This window comes from Acanthaster planci, linkage group LG19 (assembly GCF_054643075.1).
Source record: "Acanthaster planci isolate LZ-2023a linkage group LG19, COTS_SCS, whole genome shotgun sequence".
In the NCBI taxonomy this organism is placed as follows: domain Eukaryota; kingdom Metazoa; phylum Echinodermata; class Asteroidea; order Valvatida; family Acanthasteridae; genus Acanthaster; species Acanthaster planci.
Window position 1 is genome coordinate 4,704,484 of NC_141795.1, and position 22,134 is coordinate 4,726,617.

Here is a 22,134-nt window from a genome sequence, read left to right on the forward strand (position 1 = left end):
TCGTCAGTTATGCGTAAATCTTCTCTGGAAACACAAGCAGGTGTGATTGCTGTGCAAGTTTTAATAGCCTGAGAATGCAACCTTGTCCATTGTACGGTTGTACTGTACCGGGCCCTGTTTCTTGTTTACCAAGCAAACTGTTCAGCTAAAATATTTAAAGAGCAAAAAACTTAAAAATCCTAATAGAGAGTGGCGCGTGGGTGGGTGGGGGATTTACCTCCAAAATAGCTAATGATGCTCGGCACCCCTCCCCGGTTGCACCCCAGGGAATGAGGATTTAACGCTCTGTGAGAGCTAATTGTCTAATATAGGTGGGTACTGTATTTTCGTTTTTCAGAGAGCAAAAAAACTTGAATGGGGATCTCATGCCCCCAGCCCGGATATGCCACTACCTCTAGCTCTGATCACGTGGTTCGTCAGGGCGGGAGAAAGGTCTGTCTGGCGAGGGCTGTGGAGTGAGGGGTGCAGGTGTCTTCCATAAGCAATTACATTAAAGTACTCTGTACCAGCGCCATCGCTCTGTCCCCTGAGACTCCAGTGGTCCTGAGAGCAAATGTAAAAAAACGTTTGGCGTACTTGTGTTTTGGTAATTATGATCCCGAAAAATCCTTTGTCGGTTTCCGTGCAAATAAATCATTGCTGGCCTTATGTTCACTTGTTCAACCTTCATGCATTCCAGGGACAACATAAACCGACTTCAAAGTCTGCCACCAGCTAGTAACCTTCAAGAGCAACAAAATGACCCAATTAAAGAGAACTCGAGGACGAGACCATCTGTTTTCTTTCTTTTTTTTAATGACACCATGCAGCATTCTCCTTCGCATAGCATTGCTTGTCTCCAAACATTTATTACAATGGTTCCCTCCTTTGTCTTTTGTAGATCGGAAGAACAAGAGGACATGCTATGCAGTGTCACTTTTTCTTAGCCAACCCGTCCATGACATTTTGTGCATCATGGCACTGCCGGAATTGTGCAACCATAGAACCATTGCTTAAAAGTAGTCAGGATAACTGTGTTCAACGTCAATGAATCTCAAATCACAAAACAATTTAAAAACAAATTTGAAGCAAGATATGGGACGGAGAGAACCCCTGACCGCCTTTGTGTTGGTCATTGTTTGATCGGAATCTCAGGAACTCTTAACAGACTTCTGGGGGAGGGTGTTAGGTAACAATAGTCTAGAGTGTGTATAGGGATTGGACAGGTAAGGGGGGTACCCCCTCCATCCCATATCTTGCCTGGTATATAAACACACTCATCATAAAATCGAAGCTATTAAACATTTATGCAAAGACGTGTATAATCAAGAATACATACAGGCAAGAAGCTGCTCTAACCAAGAAATATCTAACCTAATTTCAAGCCTGACCTAATTCCATAATCTGATTTGAGTTAATGACTTTAATAGTTACTTTCAGTTGTATAAAGTTGTTCTTCAACTTTATAACCACTTAGAATTCTTGAAAGAAAAGCAGTCAATTGAAAATAAGGATCAGAATCCTACTTTGATTTACTGTAATCAATCAAAGCCGGTTCAAGATGTACTTCTAAATTTTCACAGAAAATGATGAAAGAGTGATAGATTGGACAAAAATGATGTGAACAGAAAGAAAGGCTAGAATTATTGTAACCTCATTCAACGATACTTATGGCAGAATTCAAAACTTGCCCACCTCAAAAGAATTCGCCTTCTGACGTCATTGGAAGAATGACTAGCAGGATATTTCTGTGAACCTACAAGTAGCGTAAGAATTATTGTTAATGCTTACAACATAACTTAAGCATCGCTATCCTACCTAATAGCCTTGACTGTTGGAATACAGCATATTTTAGAATAATAATCACAAGATTCTTATCAACACAATCCCTAAATATACATAGAGTACAGGCCTACTTATACTAGGCAACGTAAATACATTACATATTCAGTGGATATTGAACCGAAACTATACAGGTACATGTACATTATGATTACCTAAATCTAGCTTCCTGAATACCCTGAATAGATTAGCTTCCCTGAATACACTAGTGTTACATGCAAGGGAAGCCTCGAAATGAGGCTAATCGAACGCTGCAGTGTATTCGCCAAGACATTCTAGGAAAAAGGCCAAGTCCCGCCACGTTTCATCATGTACATCCATGCTCGAACAGTCCATCTGTGACGTCATTACACTTGGGCATCCTCCAGAGACCCGCTCGCCAGCCGGGGTTGTGGTGGCTGACACCAGGGTACGCACGAGGATCACGTGATGGCTAAACGAACGCTCTCGCGTAAGTTTGACTTACACGTGTAAGCTAATCGAATTCACCCAACTCAGCTCCATTTACTGATAAATCGATGTTGGAATATACTCGAGATTTAACAGTGTTCACTGTGACTTTCATACACTTTACAGCGATATCGTTCAGCCAGTACCAGACAATCATTACCAGTCACAGCGATACCACATACCGGAGGTGAAATATCGAAGACTGAGCATCCTAGGAAATTGCCATATGGGCTGTACTGGTGAACATGGACTTTAGAAACATCATCTGGCAACAATGCTACGTAGATGGTGTCGCGGCTATCGCGGCAAATGCCAACACAGCTTACCTGCTTACCCGTAGGGACTCCCTCAACGACAGGGTGAATGGTAAGAGCAGTGCCCCCTCTGCTGTCGAGCCCTTCGATGACAGCTGGGGTCCGTGCAGCCACGAGTATTCGACTGCGGCTGGTAGAAGTCAGGAATTCGGGTTTTATGCCGACCGGTATCTGGCGGATGACCTTCCCAGTAGAGGAGTCGTGTACCAAGACTCCCTGCCAATTAGTGTATCCAATGGCCAACAGCTGATCCTTGTAGTATGTAATGCTGACTGGTCGACCAAGCTCAGTGTCAGACTCATCAATCTTGATTGTTCGGGAGAGATCAAACGAGGACCCACGCGAAAAATTTGGATCAAACAAGCTAACACTGGAAGCGGTCATGTGCACAATAGAGTCGTCAGGCAACGTGGCAACTCTCTCCCCTGTAATATATAAACAAGAAAAATCACTCAGATGTTACATAATAGTTTTCCCAGCCCATTTCTTTACTTTCCCGAGCATACGTTAACGGCTGTATTACAATCCCCATGTTACACTGAAACTTTATGAGGATGCTTTTTTTACGTCTGTAACGAAATGAAACATTTGATGTTTGAAGGGGGATCACGGACAAACATGGCAATATCTAAGATTGAACAGCGTCCTGCAGTGATTTTTGAATAACCAATGCGATGGATTCAAATTTTCCCACTAACAGAGATTTTTAAATCTAGCCATTTTTTAACTGAATTGCATATTTCGATTGTGATTATTGTAGCTCTGGACTGAGCGCAGGGTAACGCCAGAAAAAAGTTTGTCTCTGATCAGACTTATGTTCCGGAATTGATGCAGCGACGGAACATTTTTTTCTTTTTTTCCCCCTTCCCCCAGGGGTGGATTGTACAGACTATTGCAGGCACACATTGTCGAGTCATGGGACCAGACCAGCTTTATTATGATTATAAGTTGACAACAAACAACTTCGTATCCACAGTCTGCTATCATTGTTCAACATCAATCTCGGCGGGATCAATCGCCCTGAGTAAAAGATCGAGCTGCCCAGAAAAAGGTAGTCAGGTTCCCTGCCCAAAAATTGACGACTCTTGATAAAAATCTTCTATCTTAGGCCAGGCATCGCCCACTGCTATAAATAGATATGACGCAAGGGTCAGGGGGTCACAATTTGAGAGAAAAATGTTGAAGCAGTGCGACAACAGAGGGCGCTGTTGCAGCTCTCGCTGCAACAGACGAAAGACTTTTTTGGCCTAATCCATGTAAACAATTTGTGTGAATAATCAAAGCAGTAAAAAACACATCAAGCGAGATCATTGTCATTGTATGCCTGTGTTCACTAAAGCTCATTCGTCCTTAGGAAACTTTTTTTTTCTGCATGTATTATGCATTACCTGATTGGTTCACTGCCTTTCTCCATGATCTGTTTGTGATGTCTAGAACCCAGACGCCGGATAGACCCTCTACCACTGCTTTATTGGTGGCTATGGTTATGTTCTTTATCGCGCTCTCTGTTCCCACATAACACGAGTATGACGTCAGTATTCTATCGGGTCCCGATAGAATACCTTCCACCTCCACGTCGCACCGACTACTACCTCCCCCAATCCAGTACCATCACTGCTCTTGAATTCAATCCTTGGATAGCCGGGATGAAGGTTAGGAGGGCTCTCCCCAAGAAGGTCTTCCAGATCGCTGTCAATCACAGAGTAAAGATTAAGAAAGTCGACATTATAGGCAGACTTAACCACATCTCCAGCGGTGTCCAATGCATGGCGTAAGCGCAGGATCTGCCCCTCTGTCATCTTGCTCAGTTCTGTGATCGTCTGCTGTCTCAGATTGATTGTGCTTCTAACCTGAAGCAGCAACTTGTCTCTGGCGGCAGCAACTTTCGAGCGGTCATCGCTGCCTTTCTGTAGGGCTTCTTCTTTCGAAATTTCAATGAGGGAATGTATATCCCCATCAGTTTTCAGTAACGTTTCGATATTGAGACTTAGCTCATCAAGTGCTTTGTCAATTTTGACGAACTTCTCTTTTAAGCTTTTGGAGTATTCCTGCTTAATTTCTTTTCCTATTCTTAGTGATTCAGCTGATTTTGATTTGCTCGGTTGAAAGAAGCGAATCCCGTTTGTTCGAAATGTTACCTTCCGAAGATTTTCACGTTGGTTGATATCCTTTAGGATGTTCGCTTCGTAATCAGCAATCTTGCTTTCTTCTTTGGTCCCCCGATCAATCACCTGCTGATAGCTCAGGGATGCAGACCTATGTAAGTCAGAAGCCATCTGTTTTAGTGCGTCTTTGGTTTCTTTATGTGCCCTCCAGCTTTCTTCCACGTTGTCGATCAGCTTCTGAGTGGCTTCCCTGAAACGGGAAGCGGCATCATCTATGGTTGTGAACTTGTGCTCTGCTTCGCGGTGCTCAACCACCGTGCAATCTCTGCAGATCAACACTTGGCAGGTCTCACAGAAGAACCTCTTTTTCTCCCCTCTGTGTTTCTGGCAAGGCGGGTCATCTTTCACTTTAGGCCGTAGGCTCATGATACCAGACCGTAAGGTGTCTAGTGCCAAGACTTCATGGTTGGTGGTAGCTTCGATGCGAAGGTGAACCAGACGGCAGTTGACACACAGAAAGAAGGGACAGTCCATGCACCTGGAATCCGCCTCTTGCCGATGCTGACACAAATCGCAAGGTACCTTCAATCCTTTCTGCCGCGTTAGCTTCTCCTGGAGAGTGAAATCCTCGACCATTCCCATCAGATGGAAGTTGGTCTTCAAACCGGCCACTCCGTCTAGGGGCAGTTTGGTCTTCTTCCTGCAGACTGGACACGGCATCATCGCAGACACCTCGGCTACAGTATTCTTGTAAGTCGTGAGGCAATGCTCGCAAAAACTATGGAGACATTCTAGGAATTTTGGTACTTGGTATCTCTCATGACAAATTCCACACTCCAGATGTGTGCGGCTGATCTTGCTCAGGACTACTGACGCAGACTCCTCGCTCTGTGCCATCGTCTACCTCTTCAAAGCTCTATGAGATAGAAGCGAAATAACCGGACAAAAAGCTTGCAACATGCACAGCATACTATGATAACAGTTTGGCTTTACGTCGGGGATGTTAATACTATATGCTGGGTTGCACCCTCACACTTATCCGTGTAGTCCGAAAGTTGCTCTGATAGGATTTGAACCCACAACTCTTGGACCAAACACTTGTGTAAAAATGTAGAATTATTGTTCTAATCTATAGATTAATGAATGTACAGGGGTTGCGACTCCAGCTCGACCACAAAGAATCCACTCTCTTTAATTCGGGTCTCTCTTTCAGGATTTAAATAAAGGGTGATTTGATGTTGCTATTCCCATATGCTTGTTTTGTTTTAAATCCAACGAGTTCATATACATGTAACAGAATCTAACCTTGCTGACCCTGCTCACCAATCAAGTCAACAGACTGTATGCACCCAACATGCATATAACAACATGTTTGTTTCTACCAAACATGTTTGTACGAGGTTGTTGCAACAACAACGTACAGACTAACGATAACATTTGCTACCCCCAGAACCGTGGGGTCCGATGTCCGCCCTGCTCCCACGTCATGGTGGAGTGGGGCAGAAGTCGAACCCCGTTTTGGGGATAAACAGTAGCAACAAATTTAACATCAAACCTCCCTAGGACTTGGCAATGTAAACTTACAGATATTATCAAGAGTATAGTCGCGTGTTAACAGAGAATCGTGGCGCATTTAGACTCACCTTAAGTCCAGCGAAGTCTGGTGAATTATGTGCACTGCTTGGAACGATGAGATTGTCGAATGCGTACTTGGCCGTCTTTCTGCTATTGCACATGAGGGACCGCCCCGAACACAGAAATTCGCTTTATAAATTATAAATAGAATGATGTAACGTGTAATCTGAAGTCACAAGAACTGCCAAGTACGTATGTTCGGTGCCCATGTACGTGCATTTAGTTTGTGTATTCGCCCAAAAGTGACATAGGGTCGTTGGCCTGAAAATGAAAATTATAAATTCTGGCAGAAAACGCAATTGATGGTGACCCGTGTGAGGGATTTGTACTGCAATTTCCTTTGAAGATCTTGTGTATAAAAAATCGCCAAAAATCTATCAAATGGTGGTATTTCATAGCTTCTAGTAAGAAAGATCTTCGAAAAAGATTCAAAGAAGTGGAAAATGTCAATTTTACGATAAAGGATAATTGTGAAAAAATTATCGTTTTTTTACGTACTTTGTGTCTCATTTTCACAAATTTGCTGGGTTTACCTTCAAATACCTTTGATGCCACATGAAAGACTCTTATGAACAAAAACATTTATTACTTCTATATAGGTAGAAAACTTATTTTTTAATTCACTTTGTTTTTCATTGGGACCATTTTTCATTGGCAGCGGTCAAAATGAAATTTCCGGATTTTGGGCATGGTATACACGTACACGCACACATACCTGGATATACAAGTGAATTTGGATACGAGTTGACTTTTACTGCATTGCACTGATACGTACGTACATTTACATGTACAATGACGTCAAATTGCCCGACTAAAAGGCACAAACAAAAACTTTACGTTCTCAACTATACGGTTTTTACTTTCCCATTAGAGCGTTTATGGTATTCCTCATTATTCACACGAAGAGAAGTGTCAGGGAAAATCTGGCAAAACTGAAAGATCCCCTCTAAAATGTTGGCTTCCGTGACCTCCAACTGCTGACTCTGTTACTTTAGAGCTTTGGAAGGTAACTGTGCGAATAACAAACGGCAAATACAATGATCAGCGCCTGCCAGGCCTGGCCTTGAGCATTATGTATCATCCATGAACGTGTACTGTTGCATGGCTGTCTACGTGCGATGCCAAGTGAACAGTGAAGCTGTGCATTTAGAAAAAAAAACAAGGGCATTGGGAACGAAATGACTCAGAAAAACAAGGTTTGCTTTCCACATGGTTTGTTTCTGGTAAGGCATACATATGTATCTTGAATTTAGCCGTAGCTTTGGAAGCCCTTAAAAAGCCTTGGCGTCCCGGTCAGGTCAATATTAGACCCTTCAAGTTTGTGGGAAAATATTCATGACAACGTTTTCGAGTAGTAAATTTATTCATGACGTAAAAAAATATTCACGACGTCGCAAAAATATTTACAACTGGTCGTGAAAAATGTTCGCAACTAGTCGTGAATAAATTTATTAAGTGGCAAAAAAGTCGTGAATTTATGTCTCTTCAGGGCCAGACAAGGCAACCCCGTTTTTGAAATCTGGGTTTCGTTCCTTGCGTCGTCATGGGGTTGCAGTTCTTTGATTTAATGAACCAGGAATCTGGAGGGTCTTTGGCATAATACTTCTTTGCTGTCTCAGAATCAAAACAAGCGTATGATATAACATTTAATCTTGGAGTCATCTATTTACTTTCCTGATCTTCACTAACATGGAAATAAACGTCATATTGAAAATTGAAAATCTAACTGCGAAAGGCAGACAAAATGGCAAATACAAGCCGTGTTTGAGAGCTGAGGGCAAATTTTGACGAATACAGCCCTGTGATCCCAACCTCACCTTCCCCAGAGAATCGCGCCTTCTCCTCTGATAAAGGTTCGATTATAGGTCAGCTTACGCACTTTGGAACCAGTAAAACAACACGGTAACAATGTACTTGGTTTTCATTCTAAACAAGCCCAAAGTTCAACTTGGACGTATCCATTGCAACCACGCATGGAAGTATAGACATGCATATTTATTAAGTGTAAAGTTCATGCGGTACCTGCTGCCTGCCTGCCATTTTTACCTGGAATTTGCAATCGGACTAAAGCCCTCGGCACACACGAACGAAAATGTCATGTTGAAGGAGTTAACATTATCAGTAGTCCTTTAAATGACGCTGAAACTCCAATAATTTTCTGGCGTTGACGTCCGGTGTACGACAAGCGGAAACAGAAGTGTCATAAATGGTAATTTTTCTGTGGATCGTCAGGCAATAAGACTCCCTCTTGAAGCATGGATTTGGCTGGCCTTTGGAGTCACGTCAACCTTCTCTCGGCTCTTCTTGGTCTCGTCATCTTCACCGTCCTCTCGTGGTTCTTCAGCCGGTCAAAGAACCTTCCCCCTGGCCCGCGTGGTTGGCCACTGCTCGGTTACATACCTCAGTTGGCGAGGATCAAGGAGCCTGTCCATGAGGTCTTCGCCAAGATGGGCAAGAAGTGAGGTTTTGGGGAAAAGATTTGGACACTAAACATTTCAAATTCAACTCTTAAAATTGCCAGAGAAATTCTGTCGGCGGAAAAATTCTCCCGCACTGCCATATCTGTCCTCGCAACAATAATGGTGTCACAAATAAAAGGTTGACAGGAAATTCTCAGGAGTAGTGGGACTTTCATCAAAAGAGTGCCAAAAAGTTTCCTTGAGCATAATAGAGGGGTGAAACAGCAATGACCACAACTGTAAAATGCCATTTCAATATGGGTGTTTTACAATTATAGTACTCCTCCAAGAATTTGCAACGCTTTGACCAATTACAGTGCGCGGAATCTGTCGACTTTTTCCTAACGCGCACTGGGTCGACAGATTTCGCGCACTGTGATTGGTCAATGCGTTGCAAACTCTTGGAGGCACACTATTGTGAATCGCCTGTACTGAGCAGAAACTCTGTACACACAAAAGGTATTAATGTGCAAAAAATTCCCTCCAGATTTTGCAAGAAAAACCATGACAGTCTAAACTGTATAGGAAGGAATCGAAACAGAATTCTCCACCCTGGCTCTGTTCAGTAAGTGACTGTTTTAGGGTCAATTTGTCATCTTTAATGATCTTTTGTATTCCGGTTATAACAGGTACGGGCCCGTATTCTGCTTAAAAATAGCCAATCAGCTAGTGGTGGTATTGCATAATTATGACGTCATCAAAGAGGCCTGTGATCAGTTTCAACTGAGTGGACGCCCTTCGTTTGAAATCGGCCAATTAACTTTACCGGGTCATGGTAGGTAGAAGTATGTGTCAAAATGAACGAGCCAGTCTCAGCCATAATCGGAATTTTATTTATACAGACCTATAAGCATAGACTCAAGTATCTGTTCGCTATTGGAGAAGTTCAATCTTCTCAGCGTTAGGTGGATGTATGTTTTCCTCCTTTAAATTCATTTCTTTCTTACTTTTTCCTTCAGGTATCCTCACCGCCTCTGGTGCGCCATGGGTGGAATTGAGACGTTTCTCCTCTATGGCACTACGGAAATTGGGGATGGGAAAGATCACTTTTGAGAAGCAGATTTCCATTGAAGCTCGGTATCTTCTTAAGGAGATACAAAAGCAGGGACGGGAGAGCTTTAATCCCAAAGAGTTCTTACAGAACGCTGTTGCCAACATCATTTGCTTCTTGGTGTTCGGTAGCAGGTTTGAGTACACAGACGAGAAGTTCAAAGAGCTTCTTGAGACGCTCCACAAGTCGCATGAGCTTGGTGGGGCGGGGGGAGTTGTCGAGTTTGTGCCCATATTTGCTAAACTGACATTTCTTCCCATTGTGAAAAAGCACATGGCCATCAATCGGGCATTTGAACAGATGATGAGGAGGCTACTGAAAGAACATGAGAAGGGATACCGACCCGAGATCTCGCGAGATTATACAGACGCTTTCTACAGCGAGATGAAGGCTAAAGACAGCAAAGGCCAACCGACTTTCATGAACCCTATCAGTCTGTTCCACTCCGTGTCGGGCCTGTTCGGGGCTGGAACCGAGACTACAACCACCACCCTCCAGTGGGTTTTGCTCTACATGATTGCCTACCCTGAAATTCAGGCTAAGGTGCAGCAGGAACTGGACAGTGTGGTTGGCCGGGACAGACCACCGCAGCTCTCGGATAAGCCACAGTTAGTCTTTACTCAGGCGGTACTTCACGAGATCCAGCGCGTCACCATAGTCCCCTTGGGCGTGCCTCATAAATGCATGGAGGACACCACCGTTTCAGGGTAAAATTTTTATTGTACAGGAAATTTTCATCCAAGATTTAACAAACTGAAAGAATGCCATTTTACAAGCCACTTCCTTCTCGATATCTTTTCACTGCCTATAGAAAAGTCATAATCTCCAAGCCAGATCAACCGACAGAGTTAATAGTGATCTCCTAGAGAAAAACGTGAATAAGACATACCTCCCATTTAAAACATTTAAAATTTTGGCATCCTCCTAGAGTCAGGTATCAATTCTGCTTCTGCAAAGGCTGCCAAATAATTCAAATATGTATCGATTTCCCGTGCTCGGCATTTCCACCAGATACCACATTCCAAAGGGTTCTTTGCTGCTCACCAACCTCTGGCAAGTCCTCAATGACCCCTGTGAATGGACCAATCCAAAGCAATTTCGACCGGAGCGATTCCTGGACCGTCACGGCAATCTTGTGCGGCGGGAGAAATTTATACCATTTGGTGTAGGTAAGAAAACATATCTCAGTAATCCAGAATTAAACGAGCACGGGGCCCGGCTGGTACATCTTTGACTACCAGTCCGAGATGCCAAGTTGCATTTTTTGCGTTTATTCAAACTCATGTACACAAATAATTCTTTCATGTCATTTCATTCTTTAGATCACTTGATTGCCTCCTTTTCCTAGGTCGTCGTTTCTGTCTCGGCGAGAACTTGGCCAAGATGGAGGTGTTTCTGGTGTTCACAATTCTCCTCCATCATTTCACCTTCAAGGCGCCAGAGGGCGCTACGATCACCTTCAAAGCGGTCGAGTCACTGACGCTTGCACCCGTTCCGTACAAAGTTATTGCTGTTGCGCGTGACTGATAAAGATGACGTGGCTTCGACTTAGTCATCAGTTGCATGACCTGAGCCTCTGACGTGAGGGTGTGATCACCAAGTAAATAAAAGTAAACAGTTTTTCTGAATAATAATGAGTAATGCGAGACCAGAGGCCAAAATTTTAGTTGCCTTTAAATGACAAGTCTTTTCTTTGATGCAATCATTTGGCCACTGAACAAAACCAACCCATTGTAATAAAAACGTGAGTGAAATTTCAAGCATCAGCTTTTTCTGAAGAAAATAGGTCAGAAATGCTTGTTGTTTGTCTTAGCCTCGTTAGTTTGCCTTTGAGGACTATCTGCTTATTAATGATATTAATATTAAAAACAGCAAGCAGTTGTGCTTTCACATTAAGCCCCCAAAAATTGCCAAATCGATATAGTCACACGTTGAATCAACCAGCAGACTTATGTAAAAAAGCAACTGTTGATTAATTGAAAAATCAATTGTTTACTAATTCTTCCAGCTTGACCTATATAAACCCATTGAGCTCTTTCGGTGTTTCGTAAAGCCAAGATCGTTCGGGAACGAACGAACGAAGTGCGCGATTGAGTCGAGCTAGCGTACTATGGCCGTTTTCCAGTACTAGACTTGGGCTCCGTCTCAGGCTTAAGCTGTTTTTCTACTTCCTGACTTTGACGTTATAAGTGTAATAGTAAGTCTGAAAGTGCCACAAAACATCAAGTAAGATGCAAAAGAGATAAACATTACAGTATTTTAATTTAAGTTGAACGCTTTAGGCCCACAATCGAGGATTGGTTTCCTACACGAAGCCTGAGACGGAGACAAAGTTGAGTATTGGAAAAAGGCCTATGGCTACGCTGATCGGCTATCATGTAGCTAGCTGTTTCCGAGTGGCCTTGTACTGAGCATGCACTATTGCAATACCATACTGGCTCACTGGACCAAACAAGTTTATCAACCTCATGTCATTATTCGAATGATTCTTGAGCAATGCCTAATAAGGCAGGAAAACAAGATAAAAGTTTGGAATGTTCATTAAATGTACATAAATCAAATGGACTCTACAAATCGAAAGAGAGCGTCGCACCCAACCGTAATAAAGGAGCCTTTCCATCTGCGCGTCAACACTTGCGCCAAGCGTTGCGTATCCGTCACAATCGCTCCTGGGCGATTTTGACTGCCGAACGCAACGCACACGTGTGTTATGTGAATGGACTCGATGTTTGTGTCCGTGAAAATAAAACGCATGAACGCATCGTGCACGCAACACACCCAAAACATGTACATACGGAAAGGTGGCTTTAACCACACCAGTCAAGAACAGCTTTCCTGCCACCATTCAACCTGCTGGGCTATATCAACACGACTTAGCCAACTAGTACGTTTTAACCAAAATGAAAAAAAAATTATTAACATCAATCGCACATCTCAGGATCTATATTTATCTTACTTTTGCCATAGAATACATAAAAAGATAAGGCCGGCAGTGGATTATGAGATTCAAAAGGTCCAATTACCATTAAATTTGAATAAGTTACATTTAAATGGCCCATAAAAAGTATGACATCTGAAACTCAGGCCTTTTAACTTCGGTCCGATGGACAGCATTGTGCCCCGCGCTGGATCAAGAGAGCTAGAGCGCAGTTTTCCTGGCAACAGAGGCTCCTTCGGAAGGAACTCCAATTCGCTGGTTCACGAAGACAATAAGATGCATCCGTTGCATGCACGTCGCTACCAACAAAACAAACACTCCCTTACCAGAATGGCTCTTTTCAAACTATGACGGGGGGGGCTTTTGTTCAAGGCGGATAGTCAATCTTTCGACGTCTTCCATGATTGCTTTCCTATACGCAACTGTTTCATGTACGTACGTTCTACTCACTCTTTACGTGACCACCTCTTTAACCAGGGCTCAATCATCCATGTCTTGTAGAATATCCAGCTTCATGCCGTAAGGTCAACCACTTTAGGGTTGTATGCACGTGTATTTTCTTTCCCATTGTTTTCCTCTGCCTTACCAGAACAGGTATTTTTTCTCATACATGTATGTACACTTAAAGTAATTTGAGATGCTTATTTCAGTCTACTTTCAAATTTTGTTTTATTCATAGCTTTAGTAATTGAAATAATTGTATTTTACGTTATCATGTTACGTTAATATTGTTTTATTTCCTTGAGTATTTGCATTTATCATTTTCTAATTTTAGTTATTTCCTGTTTCCTATTTAACCAGAGTTTTAGAACCCCTCGAAACTAGAAACCAATGGTTTCTAGTTTCAAAAGAAACATCATGGTTTCAAACCATGATGTTTCTTTTGGGCAAGCCAGCGGGAGCTGGTTAATTATTGCGTCCTTCATGTTTTGTTTCTAATGTTTAAATGTGTCTTCTGTCAATAAAGTGTCTTTGTAAGTGTATCCCGAAAAATAATATTTAAAATTAACAAGTATTAGATTCAAATCGCGGAAGTAGTTGGGTTCTTGACGGTTCCGGCCAGCCGCCTGAAACCACACTGAGTGATATCCACGTGCTGTGCATGTTGATGTCAGGCCAACATAAAGAATTGGTCTGTGACGATTTTCGACATAATTTGACATCACATCTCCTTAAAGAGTAGTTGCCAAATGTCACTTGTCACTTCTTTCATCGGAGTTAGAACGAAAAGGAGCACATGTGCCACATAACAACTATTACTGCATCCTAAAACCAATCACTTTTAATTAAAATGAACAAAAATACGAGACAGGTAGTAAGGGTAATGCTCTGATCATGGCAGATTTCTATCAACATCCACAGCCCAGACAACAGATCGAGAAGGAAAGCTAATTTTCTTTTTGGATGGCTGTCACGAACCGTCAGTTTGGAGACCCTCCTAATTTTCCAACGACAAAATGATGGCCAACCATAACTGAAAATGTTGGAACCAGCAGATAATGTATCACAAACCGAAAATATTTTATTCACAGATTGACAGAATCCGTGTCAAAAATTGACAGAAAGTGTCGTAGAATTATTTGACCGTTAATGTATCACCTGTCGACGGATAATACCGTTTGTTACTACATTATCAATTGTAACACGGACACTTTGTTACGTGACAAGAAATCTATAAATAGTCAGTGTAACTGTCACATCAAGAGCAGATTTCCAAGTGCCGCCAGAAACTTCGGTAAGTATGATTAAATTATCAATAGAAAATGCGTCACTGGTTAATTTCCATGCAATTACATTTGAGCATGTAGATTATCATTCCAGATTACTGGGTTCCGAGGAGTCATGTACGTAATCGAGGGTGATTTCAGACAGGTTCCTTGCAAATGAGGGGCAAACGAGTTTATTCTTTTAGTGACGAAAAGTAGGCCTTTCCAGCTGTCAAACTACAATTTTCATTATGATGATCTCTCAGTGTTCCTCCCACAGGATAGACGATACAGTGATGGAGAAAGCGACCTTCAAGGCAGTGTTTCTCATTTTTGCTGTGGGTTTGTGCTCAGCATGCATGTATATCCCTACACCACCCCAGGGGATCGTGGAGCGAATGTCCCAAGCACCTGTGGCGTTCAAGGGGAGAGCCAGGTCCATCTACCGAGTCTTGTCGTTAGGCCAACTAAACTGCGGCTTCTACAGCGTCACTTTCGACGTCGAGTGCGTTTACAAGACTGCGGAGGGGGCTTGCCAGTGACGAAGACCGTCAATGTGTCCAGGTTCGGCAGTGATGGGTGGCAGTGCTCGCGTACAGACGTCGAGCTAACCGAGACCTACGTGGTGCTGGCTGGTGAGTACCGCGGTGGGCTGCGGGTGTGGAATGTTAACTTCCAAAGCGGGGCCGAGGCAGCCACTGCACACATCATGGAGCAGGTAGACAAAGCGTACATTTGCGATGCTCCGACAGTCTAAGTAGTAGGCTAGTAATCGCAAGACCATCACTTCAATTCAAGTAACGATATAAGAGTATTTGAAACCTTGCCCAAAATTAACTTTACTAATACCTTTGAGAAAGATTCTGCTAGGATCGAAACGTAATGCCCTCCATAGTTTGTTATTTACTATTATTTTATTATACTTCTACAATGAACTGAATTATTTCATTGGTCCTGGATCATCCAGCAAAATGTCAACCTTACGTTTGAATCCTAATACTTATATTCTCAATGTTTCGGGGTTCGGTGTGCCATTTTTTTTCTTCCAAAACAACCCCATGAATAGCCAGCTGGTGACGAGCCAGGGAGGATACATGCTAGCAATGTCAGCCGTGTTTGCAGACTGGCAAGGTATAAAGACAAGAGAGAGATGCCTTGTGCGTGGGGGGATCAGGAATTATACCAGAAAATGTTTTATTCACGAATAAAGTTTAAGGATTCACCAATCAGAATCTCAGTTTTAATGTTATTCCTTCATTTTTGTTGATCGCCTCGAACGTCCTCGACCAGCTTGTCCGACGTTTGGTCGGCATGATAGTGTTTCAACCCACATTTTGCTTGACTATGAACAGTTGTTACGACAGAACTAAGGTATTACTCAAGTGCATTCTATTTCCATTTAAATATGCCATGCTTGTATTGGCACACCTAACTTTTGAAAGAGTAGAATTTCATCATTGTAACTTGAGGAACTTGTTTGGCCTTTGTGAAAACACAGCTCGCTTACTCTGCTTGCCTCTCCCTCTTAACCTTGAAGCAACCAGATGGCGTTCTTGTACAGCGTGACAGGAATTGTCATCTTACTCGTTCCAATACCACTCGATACCGACATCGAACACCAGCCCTTATCCCCACCACGCCTTGAAATACTTACCATCAAAACTGACGAGACGTACATGAAGGTTAATTACAGAGCACAGCAAACAATACTGTAACGGAGTTAATATTCGAACTTGAGATGTCCCGTCTGTCACAGTAAAACATCAAAAACAGAATATCGGACGCACTACAGACTCAACAAAGTTTGTGAGTGTGTTTTTTTTATTTGTAACACAATACGCACAGTGTGACCATCATAGCTTATGATGTGAGATAAAACCAATCTCTCTCGGGTGTCGCTATTTATAATTTCATGCAGGGAAACGTTGACAATGATATGCAGCTATTCACCGACATGCATAGCCTCCAATGAAAACGGCCGTAATCCCCCAAAAACTTGACCTTAGAATGACAATGAAACTTGGTCTCGGTGGCACGAAAGGCCGTTGGATAATGGTACTATTTTCATCACGCAAAATATTATGGGATATAAGCTCTCTGCTTTTAAATACATTGCATTGGGCCACTCCCGCATTCTGGTGGTTTGCTTCACTCGTCTTCCCTAGAGCTGAGTGTATCTGCTTGGGTCGGCTCCATTGACTCTCTGACAAGTTTCCGAAGTCGAAAGAAGAATGTTGAGATCGCTAGCTGCTGTTGTCTTGGTGTTGGGACTCGTGGGCTTCCAGATGACCACCGCCTGGAATGGGGTGAGTTCAGGCCGTGTTTCTTCGCTCAATTTCAAAAGGAAAGCACAGTTGGAAAAGTGATTTTCAACTTCGGAAATAAGTCTGGTTTCTAAGGGCCTGCATTACAAACCAAGTCAGTGGTCACACTACCTTGCTGTGGGACACGGTACATGCGCGAATTCAAAGAGCTCACGTCTGATAAGTACAAAAAGAGAATTTCATAGAAATTAGCAACCAGCACGCCAATTTTGGTAAAGTTACGTGCCAGAGAGATACTTTTTTCTGGTGTCGATCTAAAGGTGTAGGCCTATCGATCTCGAGAGACCAGTGTCTGAAAAATGTAATGACTCCCATTCTAAAAGGAGACCTTTCAAAGAAATATTTTGTACGGATATGCGAAGCACATATAAGAGGTTTTGTTGCAATCCATCTTTTTGTGGTAAAGATCTGATATATGGACAGATGTTGCCCCTATAAAGCCTACCCACACCGGTCAAATTTCTGTCACGTGAGGAACTGCAGTCCTTGTAAAGGGGGAAAAAATCACGTGACTTGAAAGAAATTCAATATTGCACAGGGGACAGGCATGATTTGTCTTCGAATTTACGGCTGCTTTTTGTTTTGTATCTCTGTTTCTGTATGAAAAGCATTCCGAAAAGAATCCAGTTACATAAATCGTCTATCTTTCAATCTCATTTGCTATAGCGGTGAAACTTGGTGCATTCTCGAGAGAATTTTTCACTAAATGAAGTCCGGATCAACAGTTCTGGACCTGCAATAGGCGCTAGTTTATTCGTGGAAATCTGAACGAATCCGTCCGCAGACCTTTCTCTTGTTTTGTCACATAATTTATGCCTACAGGTAGTTGGCAAACTTAACTGGCTGCTGGCACAAAAGTAAAGAGAAATCCAGAAGTTCTCAATAAATCGCCAAGCATTCATGCAAATGAATAAGTAATTTGTGCAAACGAAATAAAAAGTAACGACAAAAAATTCACCTTGTTCCTTGCCTGGCTTACCTCTGACTGACCCAGAGTAACTTTTCTGCAAATATTAGCCGCCCATGGGAAAGCAAGCTAATTAACGAAAGGTCCACTGAACATGGATTTTAGTTCGACAAGTTGAAATTTGATTTTAAAGTGGTATTATTCAGCTAATTGATATGATACACAAAAAGAAGACTATCGTTCGAATTTGACAAAAAAGTCTTGACTGACAATCAGGTTTGACAAAAACATGCCCTTACAAAGCCATATGCAGCAAGGTATGAGACGGAGAGAATCCCCCCCTGCTTTGTGTTGGTCATTGTCTCGCAGGAATCTGGGGAATTCCTTTCAGACATCTTGGGGGGGGGGGATGTGTTAAGTAACAATAGTCTGGAATGTGTATAGGGATTGGACATGTTGGGGGGTACCCCTCGGTCTCATTTCTTGCTGGGTATATCCAAAAAGTGACCCTTCAATAGCGAATAGACTATATTCTATAGACTAGATTCTTTTACCGATATACGAAGACTTGAAGGAATCGTGGCCTTACTTTCTCTGGAGATTTGCAATAATGAATAGGCTTACTCTACCCTTTGTCAGAAGGTAGAATTGCCTGCAGGGTTCGTGAAAATCGCCTGTCTGAGTGTCCGGAGAACTTTGCACGCGATTGAACATATCTTAGGCCTCCTGAGAGCTTCGACAAAGAACTATAATTGAAAACATTGAAAAGCTGGGTTCGGGCAGAATCAGTTTTGAATTTTGTTGGCATTATATTGATTTCATTTTTTCATGATGAATGGATTTCGTCCTTGTCTGGCGAACATGGTGGTGTGGAAAACCATCCATTTGGAAGGGTGAAAAGAACGTGTACCTGTTGGCATTGTAGGGAGGTATGCCCTTGTAAAGCCGTGATTGGAACAGCACAATAGGTGGCGCGACGCTTTTTTCCAAGGCACCCGGATAAGGGATCTCACAGGCAAATGCCACATTGTGAGGGCCCGGGGGGAGGGGGCGCTGCACAGATAATACGTATACATGTACATGTACATGACCTCGATCGCTCTCGTGCCAGCGGCCGGGTACCAAGAAATCCATCCGTGACTTGACTTTGTTTGGTGGACAGATGGGTGCCACCTGTTCGGTTCAGCCTCTAGCACGCTACGTTTGTCATTTTCCAGCTTTTCGAGTTGTTTTAGTGAGCATCAATTACATGTAATTAGTGGAATAAAGATATGGGACACTTTATTTAAAGAAAACCTGGGTGTTAATTTGGCTCTATGAATTGGCCTTCAACCATGAGTTGACAGCCCAACAAAGTTTCAATCCTCACAGCCAGGATCCAACAAACGGATGTGTCATGTTTTACGTGTCCAAAGATGGCGCCTACGCAGTCAAGTATTAAGAAATCAGTGGAGGCTTCATCCCCTCTCCTCAAAGAATAGAGGGGGGCAAAAGGGAAAGAAGGCAGGAGATAAAAAAACAATCTTCTTGAAAATATCTCAGAATTGAACCTGTATGGTTGTGTAATCCTGCCGACACCCATGTGCCACACTAGTCAGAGTCCACAATTTAAAAGCGTACGAAGGGATCTTTACACGCAGCATTTTGTGTACTCTTTTAAACAAATTTTCAGGATAAATTGGACCTGCTGGAGCGTGTTCTAAAAGAGGAGGTTGAAGAAAGCAAGAAGTCAGGAGGTATGTCGATCAACGTACTTCCAGTGAACCATGATCATTCCGGTGGATAAAGAGGGAAATCACATGAAACGGTGTCCTCTTTCTGATGAGCTTTTTCTCGCTATTGGTTTTCATATCCCACAATGGAAAGGTGCTTATGCGTTAATTTAAAAAGGAGCTTTCTATAGATGCACATCTGACAAATCTAAGATTTGTAAGTTACAAAAATGGTTTATGTGATTAGAATGAAACCTTGAGGACATAGAAAGGATGGTGTCTAGGCTTCGCCAAGTTTTAATTTCACTCTTTATTTATATTGTCAAGATCTGAAAAGGGATGTTAGTTGCTCAAAGTATCACAAACAAAGGAAAAAAGAACCACTCCTGAAGCTTTTGTTGTTCTTGCACAACGTTTGGTGTATTCACAGGCCACGACTGCACCTTAAAGCTGGTAGGTTGTCAGTCACCACACATGTTTATTCGTTTTTAGTTTGCCTCACGGTTTGAAGTTTTGTTTTGTTTTTCTTCAGACTCCACAAACCTCCCAATTGTGGGCAAGATCACCTGGCAGAGCTCAACATTGGGTGCATACTCATCAGACAAGGCAGTTGATGGCAGCTCGTCCTCCAATTTGTACCCATCACAGCACTGCTCGCATACCAGTAGGAAACACTACTGTCTTTCGGGGTTTAGCTTCCGCATTAAATCCAATCTCTCTCCGTTTCAAACACAGAACCCTGAGACTGCAATTTTGAATAATCCATTTTAGGTCCAGTTAACCCCAGCTTTTACTGTGCGGTTTTCATACGACATCCGAAACACAAGTTCACTGTTACGTGCACAGCCTACGTGTCTGGAAGTAAATGTTATATTTTTGTACAACACACGAGGGTTATTGTAGTTGATCACTGAAACACGACTCCTGACGACTGTTGTGCGCATTTCTGCTGCTGTTGTTGACCATGTGGAGTACAATTGGGCTCTGGCGCCCTCAGTTATCTTGCGATATCTCAGGTCAGTGTCCATTTGGAACTGGGCAAACCCTTCACCTGAGCAGCTGGTATCTGTAAATACGATGGGGTTTCTTATTCCTTGAGCACTTATAATGATCTGTTTTGCTTGTTTGACCGGTTAGTTACTGCCGCCAGGGATCCGTGGTGGATGGTCGATCTGGGGAGCAACCACTGCATCAGCAAAGTCCGCATTCTGAACCGTGGTGACTGCTGCAGTAAGTCAGAAACCTAAATAGACTGATAACTAAGTACGTGTATAATTACTACATTTACAGTTTACACTGTCGATGGGTCAGGAAAATAAATATTTGGTGAAGTTTACCATTGTAAAAAAGGGTGCCAGTATCACCGAAAAATCTTTGTTTCGGTATATGGGAGCTTCGGAATTACAGGAAACTTCTAGGCTTTGGAGATGGAAGACACAAAATAGAGTAACAACAAAACAACAACAACAACAACATCAACAACAAGCACTATACCTGTTGTACTAACAGAAATGCCCCCCCAAAAATGCCCCAAACACAATTTATATCAATCTTTGCAATACATGTAACAATGACCAGTAGGCTACATCAGTATCACCATATCATCTACTGCAACCAGAAAAAACAAAATGACAGCAAATTAAACTGAAGGTACAATTTAAACAACCAAGGAGCAATTGCAATATCCGATTTGAGCAGAAGCACCCCCTCATCGGTTGAAAAGAGCCACCTTGTTCAGGGGTGTTCATTTTGCTGGGAGCGATTTGACTCCAACGCGTGTATAAGTCATTCGTGAACCAGCGAAGTACAGTTCCGACCGAAGGAGCCTCAGTTGCAAGGTACATGGCGTCCTCTCTCGGTCCAGCTCGGGGCTCATAGCTGTCCGTATTTCCATTGACAGGCGAGCGCTTAGAGGGCGCTGTTGTCCGCGTTGGTCCCAGCGTCACCGGCACAGAGAACTGGGCCTGTGGCTCACCGGTAACTGCTGCTCAAGCTGCACCATCGGGCGGTACCATCGAGTTCACCTGCTATCCCGCACTGAAAGGTCGCTACGTCAGTGTTGATATCCCTGGGTCAGCCACCCTGCAACTTTGTGAGGTTACATTAGAGGAGATTCCCCTGAGCCAATGCCCCGGTAAGTTATGGTCGAAAAGGCTTTTTTCGGGTTCCGTATCCATTAATTTTGATCTAAAGCGTAAAAATATTAGACAGTGAAAGCCGTCAAGCACAACATAATAGTCAATTTCTTATCATTGAATTTGTTGACAGTTCCGCAGCCGTTCAACGTCGTTGGCAAAACAGCGGAGCAGAGCACAACGCACGGTGCGGGTTATACAGCAGACTTGGCAGTGGACGGGAGTTCATCTGCAATCTTGTACCCCGCCAGGCACTGCTCGCACACTGGTAAGATGATATCTCCTCTGGATGTGTAAGACACTTGTAATGGAAACCTACAATAGATCACCACTGGCAAGATTGTTAAATGCTTGGTTCAAGCTAGCAGCCCGTAGACTCCCCTTAAACTATGTAGTGAGAGCTCGGTGAATGGCTGTATTCAGTTTTATGTTGCGAAGAAATACAGGTCCCATCAAAATCGCCCCTATAAGCCAGTGGAGCTGGAAATACAAAAGAAAGGAAACTTAAAATGTCTTCCCAATATTACATTCAAGTATCTTGTATCTAAGAAGAATTGGACGTGACTTCTTTAAAGCT

The 22,134-nt window shown here is 42.8% G+C and overlaps 3 protein-coding genes and 1 pseudogene across 4 annotated transcripts in view; 3 read left to right on the top strand and 1 right to left on the bottom strand.

The window, feature by feature from the left end:
• Nucleotides 1-22,134, bottom strand: part of LOC110974241 (E3 ubiquitin-protein ligase TRIM56-like) — a 25,016-nt gene continuing 2,882 nt past the window's right edge. The window contains exons 2-5 of one of the 2 annotated variants that reach the window (XM_087129710.1): nucleotides 6,334-6,454; nucleotides 3,974-5,606; nucleotides 2,598-3,010; nucleotides 1-543 (exon numbers count right to left, since the gene is read on the bottom strand). In XM_087129710.1, coding sequence (XP_086985836.1) covers nucleotides 364-543; nucleotides 2,598-2,969 — 552 coding nt within the window. In that variant the 5' untranslated portion in view covers nucleotides 2,970-3,010; nucleotides 3,974-5,606; nucleotides 6,334-6,454 and the 3' untranslated portion in view covers nucleotides 1-363. Of the gene's footprint in view, nucleotides 544-2,597; nucleotides 3,011-3,973; nucleotides 5,607-6,333; nucleotides 6,455-22,134 lie in introns of those variants that run through there. The other variant, XM_022225742.2, reaches the window with a different exon arrangement.
• LOC110973934 (cytochrome P450 2J4-like) lies at nucleotides 8,348-13,769 on the top strand. Its single transcript, XM_022225182.2, has 5 exons — nucleotides 8,348-8,783; nucleotides 9,414-9,559; nucleotides 9,744-10,542; nucleotides 10,847-11,004; nucleotides 11,184-13,769. Exons 1-5 carry the CDS (start codon nucleotides 8,581-8,583, stop codon nucleotides 11,360-11,362), a joined length of 1,485 nt encoding a protein of 494 aa, XP_022080874.1. The 5' UTR covers nucleotides 8,348-8,580; the 3' UTR covers nucleotides 11,363-13,769.
• On the top strand, nucleotides 14,331-15,911 carry LOC147795968 (uncharacterized; annotated as a pseudogene).
• The window catches only part of LOC110973966 (uncharacterized), a 7,396-nt gene continuing 1,844 nt past the window's right edge, over nucleotides 16,583-22,134 (top strand). Inside the window, exons 1-6 of the mRNA XM_022225236.2 lie at nucleotides 16,583-16,785; nucleotides 19,383-19,446; nucleotides 19,955-20,086; nucleotides 20,560-20,652; nucleotides 21,323-21,556; nucleotides 21,691-21,825. Coding sequence (XP_022080928.2) covers nucleotides 16,711-16,785; nucleotides 19,383-19,446; nucleotides 19,955-20,086; nucleotides 20,560-20,652; nucleotides 21,323-21,556; nucleotides 21,691-21,825 — 733 coding nt within the window. The 5' untranslated portion in view covers nucleotides 16,583-16,710. The remainder of the gene's footprint in view (nucleotides 16,786-19,382; nucleotides 19,447-19,954; nucleotides 20,087-20,559; nucleotides 20,653-21,322; nucleotides 21,557-21,690; nucleotides 21,826-22,134) is intronic.